This window comes from Peromyscus californicus, unplaced genomic scaffold (genome assembly GCF_007827085.1).
Source record: "Peromyscus californicus insignis strain IS unplaced genomic scaffold, ASM782708v3 Scaffold_13__1_contigs__length_99412109, whole genome shotgun sequence".
Lineage (NCBI taxonomy): Eukaryota > Metazoa > Chordata > Mammalia > Rodentia > Cricetidae > Peromyscus > Peromyscus californicus.
The window spans coordinates 66,207,468-66,219,541 of record NW_026294424.1 but is presented as its reverse complement, the minus strand read 5'-3'; the positions used below and the strand labels follow the sequence as shown (position 1 = coordinate 66,219,541).

The following is a 12,074-nucleotide window of genomic DNA, read 5'->3' as shown; positions in this document are numbered from 1 at the left end:
GGATGGGTACTGTAGCTGGAGTTTTCCTGTGTCCACCCGGCTCCTACAGCTGCTCAGATCCAAATAAACACACAGAGACTTATGTTACTTATAAACTGTATGGCTGTGGCAGGCTTCTTGTTATCTAGTTCTTATATCTTAAATCAATCCATTTCTATTAATCTATAAGTTGCCATGTGGCTTGTGGTTTACCAATTCTTTACATCTTGCTTCTCATGGCAGCAGCTGCTGGCAGCATCTTCTGACTCAGCCTTCCACTTCCCAGCATTCTCCTCTCTGTTTATCCAGCCTATAATATACTTCCTGCCTGGCTACTGGCCAATCAGCATTTTATTTATCAATCAATCAGAGCAACACATTTACAGCATACAGAAAGACATCCCCAACAGGGTACAATTTCCCATCCACGCCACTTGTTTTCCTGGTCTCTGAAGGAGTAGACTTAAAACTCAGTGGTTCTAAGTCCTAGGTATCCTGTTTGCTCCAGGTGGCCTCATACACATTCTGTCCTTAGCCTACCCTCACCCTTCATTGACAATGTTTTTTCTATTCTATTTTATCTACTGCATTGCATACGAAATACATCAGCCCCCAGTGGATCCTTTTCCTATTGGGAACTTTTCTTGTTTGTATTTGAGATAGTGGCTGGTACTTTCCAGTACCTTCCAAACTGACTCCTCTAGGTCACCATTTTAAAGCTTCTTGCTTTTGTGACTGGATACGTTGAACCTCAATTTCGCTGGAAGGAGAACAGTTCTACCAAAGAGTTCATCTATACAAGGTTGATCAAAATGATGACTTCTTCTATAACTTTGCTGAAAATGAATTGTTTTGACAGTTGTTTGACCAGATTGACTCTGCATTATATTTAGTTCATTGTGATAAGGAAGAGGTAGAGGGAGCTGGAGAGCTGGCTCAGTGGTTAAGGGTACTTGCTGCTCTTCTAGAAGACCTGGGTTTGATTTCCAGCATCCACCTGGCAGATCACACCCATCTGCAAGTCCAGTTCCAGAGGATCCAAATACCCATATATCTAAAATAAAAATAAATTTTAAAAGGAAATAGAAAATTATCACTAGAAATAGTTCAACTCACTGAAAGAAAGGCTTTTTAAATATATAGTTTCTTAATTCTTATTACTCACTGGAGAGCCCGAAGATACAATATGACTGTCTTCTTCTCTGTCATGTATGTCAGACTTTCATCACTCAAGTCAAAGAAAAGTTACCATGTTTTAGGTCAAGTACTTAGTTTATCATCTGTTAGATTAAACTAACCCTCATATTTATCAGGGATACTTGTTGACAGAGATTAAAATTTAAAAAATGTGAACATTCAATCTTAACTTTTTATGATATTGAAGAACCATTAAAATTTATGGCACACGAGTAAGGCATTGAGTTATGTACATTAGTAATGGGTATCACCATGAAATCGACGTGGTTTCTCATGCAGAGATGTAATGTGAAACCTAAATAAAGTAAGGAAAATTAAAGTAGAAAATTTCCAGAGAAAGACTACGGTTCAGCTTTGATGCTTCTCTTCTTTCGATAGGCGGCAAGGAACTGTTTGGTCAGCTCTTCCTGTGTGGTGAAGATCTCAGACTTCGGGATGACGAGGTATGTGACATCTCTGTCTGCCTGCTTTGCACATTTGTAAGAGGGAGGCTTACATTTAAAAAAATACATAGTGTGTGTGTGTGTGTGTGTGTGTGTGTGTGTGTGTGTGTGTGTTTGTGTGTATGTGTGCGAGTGCATGTGTGTGTGCACGTGTATGTGTGTGGTCATGCATCCTCAGGTATGTCATGCTGTGTGTGTGTGTGTGTGTGTGTGTGTGTGTGTAGAGGTCAGGACAATTTGTGAAATCAGTGCTTTCCTTCTATCACACAAAGCCATTTGCTTTCCAGAATCTTCTGCCTTTCCAGAGGCTTTACTTGGGAAGAAGACACCAGTTGTGTGTTGCTCTTTAGTCCCACCAACCTCTTGTGGGGGATGAGAACTTTCTCACTCAGGGTTCTGTCCCCTAAGCCGGATAGTAGATGTGTTAACTAGCTAGTTAGTAGCTGTGTTATCTAGCTGGTTAGTACCTCTGCCTTTCTTCTCCGAGGTCTAATCTAAAGACACTCTAAATCCGTAGGAAAGGAACTTCCCTCCTGTGTTTTCTCTTACCCTGCCTTTATTTTGAGATAGTGTCTTTCTATGGCTGTCCTGGAACTCTCTATGTAGACCAGACTGTCTGGGAACTCACAGAGATCCACCCAAGTTTCTGCCTCCCAAGTGCTGAAGTACATCCAGATTTACAATCTTTAGTTGTTTTTTTTTCTCCAGACTTCATTTTTATTCTGTTTGTGGATGTTTTGCCTGTATGTACATCTATGCACCACATGCATGCAATGCCTGCAGAGGCCAGAAGGGGGCACTAGGTCATCGGGGAAACAAACAGTTATGAGCCACCATGTGGGTGCTGGGAACTGAACCTGGGTCCTCTGGGAAAGCAGCTAGAGCTCTTAACCATTGAGCCATCTCTCTAGCCTCATTTTATGCAGTCTTTACAGAGGAAAGTTTAGGGTGAAATGACATGGAATATGTGGGAAGAAGTGGGAACATAAAGACTGCAATAATAAGTAACGCAAAGATATTATATTGTATATGCAAGGGGCCGGAGTCAGCTCCTCCTCTCTCTAGGCTCCCTTTGCATATACAATATAATATCTTTGACATGCCTGCATATGAGTCTTGAAAGAGAGAGAGGGTTTCAGTTATTCCTGATTTGTGCAAAATATACATTACAATGTACTGAATATTTTTTCACATCAGAAGTATTGTGATGACACACTGTTATTTCCCCCTTTTGTGTGACACACACACAGATACACACACACACAGACACAGACACACACACACACACACACACACACACACACACACACACACACACACACAAATAAATACGTGGAAGAAAACATGGCATCCCGTTTTGAATCCATCTTTTAGGTGGCCTTTCACCTGCCATTTATTCCCTTTTGTTACCCTGTTGGTAGAGCACAGACCTGTTTCTTTGCAGAATTAGGACTGGACCTTAATGAACGTAAGTGCTTCCCCAGTTTGAGGACTGTAGAACTGTGGTTTTCAGAGATCCAGTGATAATGAATTCAAGAAACCGGGGTTCTAGAAACCAAATAAATAAAGGGCAACCTCACCGCCTGCCGTCAAGATGACAAGGTGCACAGCCTTTTCTAGGGGAAAAAACACTGCGTTTTAGCAGGTCAGAGCAGACAAAAGTATTTGAAGTAATTAGACCTTGGCGGCCATTCATACAGTGTGCTTGAATCCCACGATGGCAGGTATGTTTTGGATGATGAATACATCAGTTCCTCCGGAGCTAAGTTCCCAGTCAAGTGGTCCCCGCCTGAAGTGTTTCATTTTAACAAGTACAGTAGCAAATCGGATGTCTGGTCATTCGGTGAGTATGTTTGTTGTTGCTGGATTTAATACAGTAGTAGCCTTTTCTTTTCAATTCTTGTTTGTTTGTGTGCTTGTTTGACATGATGCAGCATTCTTTAAAAAGCTTCTTGTGGACTGGAGAGATGGCTCAGAGGTTGAGAGCACTGGCTGCTCTTCCAGAGGTCCTGAATTCAATTCCCAACAACCACATGGTGGCTCACACAACCATCTGTAATGAGATCTGGTGCCCTCTTCTGGCGTGCAGGCATGCATGCAGGCAGAACACCGTATACATTATAAATAAATAAACCTAAATGCCTTCTTGTAACTTCTTTGGCAACCGGATTCACGCAGCCCCTCACACAACTCTGCCCTCAGCATCTTTTTCTTCTCTAGCGAGCACTTGCCATGAAGCTATAGCAAGGAGTCTTGCTGGTCAAGAAGGGAAATGCAGCCAATGCTCCCGTGATCGCAGATTTGAAGGAAACGATCTCCATCATCACAGAGTTTCCAGCATGTTTAATAAGCTCCATTGCTTAGTTATGCAGCAGCTTGACTGTTTCCCGACTTGACCATCTGAGTGGCCCACAGAGAGCAGAGGCACTGGGTCCCCTGGAGCTGCAGTTACTGCCAACTGTGTACTGTCTGCCATGGGTGCTGGGAACCAAGTGGGTTCTCTGCAAAAGAAGCATTAGGACTCTTAACCACCACACCATCTCTCAGGGGGTGCCAGGCATTTTTACACGGGTTCTGGGTATCAACCTCAGGTCTTCTTGTTTGGAAGCAAAAACTTTACCCACCGAGCCATCAGCCCAGCCCCTGCTGGGGTCTGTAGGGTCTTCCTATCAGTTTGGACTCTTCATGGGCAGGGGCAGACTGTGCCATCGCTGGCTGGGGAACTCCTGGCGGCAGCAGGCTGAAGAGGCCCACAGATGTGTCCTTGTCTATGGAAGAGCAGACAGATGTATGGATTTGAGGGGGTGGGGACAGGGGGAGGAGGGAACAGGAGCAATACTTAGCAATGGAAATGCTGCTGCATTCTCTGCCACAGGGAGATGTCAAGACCCAGACAAGAGGTGAGGCATCATTTTCCTAGGATTATTTTCAAGGTTCAGACCTCTTAAAAACTCAGGATATGCAACCACATAGAACTGCGTTCTTTCTGGGCACTCATGAGTGCGAGACTGGAGGAGATTAACATCTTGCAATTTGAATCAAACTGTTGTTTTGGTTCCAAGTGACTCTTGTTTTTGTATGTTTCCTTTGCAGGAGTTCTGATGTGGGAAGTTTTTACAGAAGGAAAAATGCCTTTTGAAAATAAGTCCAATCTGCAGGTGGTGGAGGCCATTTCTAAAGGTTTCCGCCTGTATCGCCCTTACCTGGCCCCCATGTCCATATATGGAGTCATGTACAGTTGCTGGCATGAGGTGGGTGTCCCTTATTACTGAGACTGCATCCGAGCAGCCCAAACTGCCTGTTCCTTGGTAAGGACACTGAGAATCAGGGCGCCATTTCTAATGAAACTCCCACCCCGCAGTCACGAGTCCATTTTGTTTTTCACAATGGACTTTTCATCTGGGAGCTCAGTTTCCGAGCCTTATCAGTCTGAGATCGGTTCTTGCCGAAACTGGATGTTTCTAAAGCCTCCGGACTCGGTGATTCATCATCTTGAAGAACCGGGTGCTGGACTCAGACAGGCTCTGGTTTGCTGAACTTCCCCCACAGAATAAGAAGGATGCTGCTGTAGTCTCTGCACTTCGCTTTGACTCACCTTCACTTTCCAGGCTGAAAAGCAATGTGTTTCGTCTCTCCCCGGCATTTAGGACTCCTGATAGAGAGATTAAACCAGAATAGAAAGCGAAGGCAGATTGTGCTGGGAACCAGCATTTGGGAAATCGTCTCTTAGGAGGGGCTCCTCTTGTTGAAATGCCAAGATTAAAAATCCAGCCAGAAGGGTGGGTTTCCGTCCTCCTTTCTCTCCTTTTCCGGGCATCCATTCAGCATAGCCCTCCTGCTCTCATCAGACTGTGATTTTTGAGAGCTCTGCTCTGGGTTAGCAGGCTCAGCCCGGGAAAATCACAGCTTGGCGGTGAGAGGGTCTCCTGCTGCCTGAGAAACAAGCAGCAACAGCAACAAACCATGGCCTGTCATTTGATTCCCAGTCCACAAGCACTGGAAAAGGCAGGGTTTCAAGGTCAGCGGGGCTGTTCATATTCCAAAGAAGTGTCTCGTACAGGAAGATCCCCACTGTATGAAAAGAATCATGATTAATTGCTCCACAAGGAATCTTAAAAGACAGAGAATCGTTAAGCAAGCTGTTGGCGACAGCGGCCTGAGGAATGTCTTTGCCATCATAACGTAAAAAGCTTGGGAACAGGCAGATGGTGGCTGTGGTGGTTTTGACTTAGAATTTTCCAACTTGGTAATGCCATATTTTTAGCATTGATTGCTGATCGTTTCCTTGGCGGATAATATAACATGTGAGCCTCTATTGGGATGCTGGGGAGGAGGCACATCTCTCCCAGGCAGCCACAGCTTGCAAGAATGAACAAATGATGACAGTAGACTGTTGCTAAGCTGTGATTTCTGGTAGAGGACTTGCATAAACTGCATCTCTAGCTTATGGCATTGTCAGCTTAGAATGGGTTTGTTAGGTGGCGACTGTGTCCTAAGTCAAGGAGTGTAGCTAGAGTTTTCCTGCCTAGCCCACAGTTAGGACAAATCTCTGTCACCTGCCAGTCCCACAGCCGCTCAGACCCAAACAAGTAAACACAGAGACTTATATTGGTTACAAACTGTATGGGCGTGGCAGGCTTCTTGCTAACTGTTCTTACAGCTTAAATTAATCCATTTCCATTAATCTATACCTTGCCACGTGGCTCGTGGCTTACCGGCATCATCACATGCTGTTTGTCATCGTGGCGGCTGGCAGTGTCTCTCTGACTCAGCCTTCCACTTCCCAGCTTTATTCTCCTCCTTGTCCCACCTATACTTCCTGCCTAGCCAATGGCCAATCAGTGTTTTATTTATTGACCAATCAGAGCAACACATTTGCCATATAGACCATCCCACAGCAAAGGAGCATTAATAAACACACACAAGTGCATAGAGCATTGAGGTTTTATATATTATTAATGTGAATATGAGCTAGAGGGGAGAAAGGGTAACAGGATGTCATGGAAGGAACAAGTAAATGAACCTAGTATCAAATTACAGGCAGAAAATTTACTTAACAATGCATACACACATTCAAATAAAGTATAAAGCTATCTTTTCTAGTTCTTACTCTGTCATAGTTCTGTGTGTGTGCGCGTGTGTAAGGTAAGTGAATAAAATGTAGTTAATTGTGGAAGTCTAATAGCCTAAGTAAAGTCCTGAGGCTTGAGGACGGCTATTCTAACTGTATAGAAGTTCACTGAAATCTATAGATTTGGGGGCTACATAAAGTACCGGAATGGCTTCCTTAAACTGGCTATGTGGTATTTTTTTGATTGTGAGTTAATTGGAACAAAGTGACTTTATTCATTTAAAAAAGATTGCGTTACCATTGATAAACATGCCACAGATTCCACCTGCTGAACTTGAACCTTCCGGAAAGGCACCGTTTTTTATTCTTGGATCCTCATCCAGGATCATGATGTGTGCTCACATTGTCTTCCACCTGGTCCCCATTTCATTCCCATGGTGTGAGTAGCTCTAACTCCTACAGATTCCAGAGATGCCAGCAGTGCCGTGTCTTTTTGTGACACGAATTGCTAAACAGTCTTATTAATAAAAAAAAAAAAAACCCAGAGCCAGATATTGGGGTGAAAGCTGAAGGATCAGAGGGATAGAACAAGCCAGGCACAGGTTCTTACCACTGGGAAATCCTCAGCCCAAGAGAGCTACTTCCTGTGTATTCATGCCTATATACCTTTCTGTGCCCTGCCATCTTACTTCTTCTCTTCACCCAGCTACATCATTTCCTGTCTGTACAGACCTCCAGACCTCTATGGTTAACTAGTGCTGGGATTTAGTGTGTGTGCCATTGGTTCTGTTCCCAGTGTGGTCTTGAACTCACAGAGATCCAGATGAATCTCTGCCTCCCGAATGCTAGGATTAAAGGTGTGTGCTACCACTGCCTGACCTCTATGTTTAATATAGTGGCTGGCTTTTTCCTCTGATTCCCCAGGCAAGATTTATTTGTTAGAGCACAAATAAAATATCACCACATCTTTTCCTCCGGGAGACAGAGCCAAACCATACTGAAAAGTCAAACAGGGAGAGAGGTCCTGATCTCTGCTTGCACAGGGTTAGTTTACTGTGCTCCAGGACCTACAAAGTCCCTCGAGGAGACGTGCCTTTTGCTTTCTATGTGAAATCCCTCCTTCTAGAGGGGACCAATGGAGTTAACAACTGATGCTGAATTGGGGACCTCGTGCTCTAAAGCCCCACCATTTTCCAAGGTAGAAATATTTTATGTGTGCTCTGTCCATACAGTAGCCACCTTTGGCTATAGAGGATTTGAAAAGTGACTCCTATGACGGAAGCACCAAGTTGAAATACTTACTCATTTTTAATTTATGTACAGAGCCACATGGAACTAGTGTGTACAACTCTAGCCACTTTATCTGTGCAGTGCTCAATGCTTTTCTACGTTCACCCATGCCTCGCTCACATGCGAATCAAGATACTCTGTTCTTCAGTTTGTTCTGACCAGCATAGGTTGAGGTATCTGCTTCTAAGTTCCACAGCGGGTGTCTGAGAGAGAAGCAAGCTGAACTGACCGGCTCTCTTTCCCTTTTCCAGAACCCCAAAGGTCGCCCAACATTTGCTGAACTGCTTCAGACTCTCACAGAGATTGCTGAAACCTGGTGACGAAATGGAATGCCAGCCCACAGGGTCATCTTGCAAAACTGTCACAAGGTGGAATCATGGGTGTCCCTGGTGGCGAGTATCTTCCATTAGGGTTGTTGACTCTTGGCAACAGAGTGAAGGTCACAGGCTTTTCACCCTGATTTTGATACAAAATATTCTGATAGTTGTCTTTCTACACGTGTGAGAGGGATTTCTGAACTACATTATCTGTCACATCCTGTATGTGAAGGAAGTAGACAATATCAGCCTTGCTAGTGGCTTCTTCATGATAGGCACTCTCAGAACTTTTGAGTTTACATGAAACCCTGATTCTTCATAAGGCTAAGGCAGCTTCTTTCCTGAGGACTGACATTCCTCTCTTGAGTGATTGGTGCAGAGAGGAAAAAAAAATTCTGCCAGTTCATGGAGTAAAGAAGCTGTCTGAGGGTTTCTATTGCTGTGAAGAGACATCATGACTATGACTACTCTTACAAAACAACAACAACAAAAAACATTTAATTGAGGTGGAGGCTTACAATGTCAGAGGCTTAGTCCATTATCATCATGGCGGGGAACATGGCGGCGTGCAGGCAGACATGGTGCTGGAGAAGGAGCTTCTACATGTTGATATGCAGGCAACAGGAAGTAGACTGAGTATCACACTGAGTGAAGCTTGAGCAAAAAACCCAAAAAACCAAAAAACCAAAAAACCCCAAAAAATCCTCAAAGCCTGCCCACACAGTGACATACTTCCTCCAACACGGCCACACCTACTTCAACAAGGCCACACCTCCTAATAGTACCACTCCCTTTGGGGGCCATTTTCTTTCAAACCAACACAGAAGCCTCCCCACAGAGTTTCATGTTTGGGACTGTGTAAACGTTTATAGAAAACATAGCTTTGGGAACCTATGTGAACATTCTGGAAATGTCTTTTATAATCTTGCCATTTGTTATTTAATAAACTCTTTTGGTGTACGTATCTGATTATTGTGGGGCATAATTTCTCACATTCTAGTCTAGTTTTGAACATTATTGGAAATCTGAACCAAAGCTCCCTTTGAACACATCTTGGTAAAATTTCCGTTTCTAATGCTATCTGTTGTCAGGAGAATCCAGAGCCCACCTTCAGTTCTTATCCTCTGTATATGTGAGATGGAGCAACCTAAGGTGCCTGGTTTTGTCCTAACAACTGTCTCTGGTCCTTTCTGTAAGATGACTCAGTCTGTCCAGAAGAGGAGGCCACACGAAGGTGTCCAGATGCGACATTAAGCAAATGAAACAATCAACAATCACAGTTAAATCTTAGTTTATCTCTGGTCATGGTGCCTCTCTGGGCATGGTGCCACAGGCTTTTAATCCCAGCATGTGAGGCAGAGGTAGGAGGATCTCTGTGAGTTCTAGGCCAGCCTGGTCTACAGAGTGAGTTCCAGAACAGCTCTTAGTTTATCATACAGTCTTTATGGGAATTGCCTGGAAATTGAATTGTATCATTCTGAGTGCTTCAGAAACCCCACGAGAAGGACACTATGGAAAACACAAGTCCGATGACAAGGAACTTACTCAGTAAGAGCCCGTTATTTAGATATTGTCCCATCCTGCACAGAGGCTGTAGGGAACATACTTTATGATCTTTGTTATTCTTTATGCTGCTAGTGATTTTTATTCCTTTTAAAAATATATCCTGATTACAGTTTCCTCTCCCTCCCCTCCTCCCAGTTCCTCCCCACCTCCCCATCCAGATCCACCCCCTTCCTGTCTCTCATTAGAAAAGAATAGGCTTCTTAGATATAACAACCAAACATGACAAAATAAAATATAATAAGATAAAACAAAAACCCTTACAGTGAAGTTGGACAAGGTAAACCAACGGAAGGAAAAGAACCCTAAGAGAAGGCACAAGAATCAGATACCTACTTGTTCACACACTCAGGAGTCCCATTTAAAAAAAAAAAGAAAAGAAAAAAAAAACTAGTCGGGTGGTGGTGGCTCACGCCTTTAATCCCAGCACTCAGGAGGCAGAGCCAGGCAGATCTCTCTGAGTTCGAGGCCAGCCTGGTCTACAGAGTGAGTTCCAGGACAGGCACCAAAACTACACAGAGAAACCCTGTCTTGAAAAACCAAACCAAACCACACCAAAACAAAACTAAACTAAACTGAAATCTATAACATATATGCAGAGATCCTGGTGCAGACCTGTGTCGACCCTGAGCTTGCTGCTTCAGTCTCTGAGTTCAAATGGACTTTGCTCAGTTGATTTAGAGGACCTTATTCTCCTGGTGTCCTCCATCCCCTCTGGTTCATACACTTACTGCTTCCTCTTCTGTGGGATTCCCTAAGTTCTAAGGGAAGGGGTTTGATGAAGACATCCCATGTGTGTTCCATGGTCTCTCTCCTTGCTGAATGCCATCTGCAGCAGGAGGAAGCCTCCCTGATGATGACTGGAGGAGGCACTGATCTATGAGTACAGCAGAGCATCATTAGGAGTCATTTTATTGTTACTTTTTTTAGAGCAGTAGTATTTGGTTTCACCCTAGGTCTCTGGGCTATCTAGTCTCTGGTTCTTGGTCACCCAAGCAGTGTTCTAGCTGTCTCTCCCTGTATTCTGTCCCTCAACCCCACATCCCCTCCCCCTCCCCACCTGATCCTCCTGTTCCTGACCCACCTGCCCCCACTCTACCCATAAAATCTACTCTATTTCTCCCTCCCAGTCCCTTCCTCTAGACCTAACCTCTTTGAGTCTATGGATTATAGCCTGGTTATCATTTATTTAATGGCTAATAAACACATATAATGAATACATACCATATTTATCTTTCTGGGTCTGAGTTACCTCACTCAGGATAATTTTTTTTTTAGTTCCATCCATTTGCCTGTAAATTTCAAGATGCCATTTTTTTTAACGGCTGAGTAATACTCTATTGTGTAAATGTACCACACTTTCTTTATTCATTCTTCTGCTGAGGGACACCTAGGTGGTTTCCAGTTTCTGGCTGTTGTGAATAGAGCAGTAACAAACATGGTTGAGCAAGTAGGATGCGGTAGGATGAAGTATCCATTGAGTGTATACCCAAGAGTGTTATAACTGGATCTTGAGGTAGATTGATTCCCAACTTCCTAAGTACCTGCCATACTGATTTCCACAGTGGCTGTACAAGTTTGCACTCCCACCAGAGAGACAGACACTCTCAGAAGACACATTTTATCTAGCACTGGGTTTCTGGTGTTGCTTTATAGAAGGATACATACCAGAGAAGAGAGCATGCCCATCCTCTTTCGTCTGTAAATGTCCACCCAGCCTCCACAAAGCCAACCAGCTCTCCTCCTCACCTGCCCACAGAGCATGCATGACTTCCGGGGTTGGAAACATAGCATGTGGGGGTCACCTTGACGCCGGAGCTCCCCTTGCTTGGTTTCCTACTTGCCATGTAGGCTGACGGTTCACCGGTCTCCAGCCCTTTGGTCACCTAACACTTCTTAGGGTCCACAGCAGATGTGTGGTCTGGCACCCCACATTTCAATTCTGTCTTAACTTGGGTCACTTACAAAGGACTGGCGCTGGGAGGAAGCAAACTTAAAGTCTCCCTAGGTAAGTTCTAGGTCTCACAGAAAGAGCGATTGGCTTGCTATCACCCTTTACTCCAGAGTACATCAATACACAGAACTGGGGGTGGAAATGCAGCACATGCTTCTCATGCATGAAGTCCTCTGCTCAATTTCCACCACCGCAGAAGGCTAAAGACATTTTTCTTCAAAAACTTTTATTAAGGTTTTTCATATAATATATTTTGATCA

General features: G+C 44.0%; 1 protein-coding gene across 2 annotated transcripts in view; it reads left to right on the top strand.

Moving 5' to 3' along the window:
- Txk (TXK tyrosine kinase) overlaps positions 1 to 9,261 on the top strand; it is a 46,018-nt gene extending 36,757 nt beyond the window's left edge. For both annotated transcript variants that reach the window (XM_052735912.1, XM_052735911.1), the window contains 4 exons: positions 1,555 to 1,619; positions 3,344 to 3,462; positions 4,713 to 4,870; positions 8,232 to 9,261. In XM_052735912.1, coding sequence (XP_052591872.1) covers positions 1,555 to 1,619; positions 3,344 to 3,462; positions 4,713 to 4,870; positions 8,232 to 8,300 — 411 coding nt within the window. In that variant the 3' untranslated portion in view covers positions 8,301 to 9,261. The remainder of the gene's footprint in view (positions 1 to 1,554; positions 1,620 to 3,343; positions 3,463 to 4,712; positions 4,871 to 8,231) is intronic.
- The last annotated feature ends 2,813 nt before the right edge of the window (positions 9,262 to 12,074 follow it).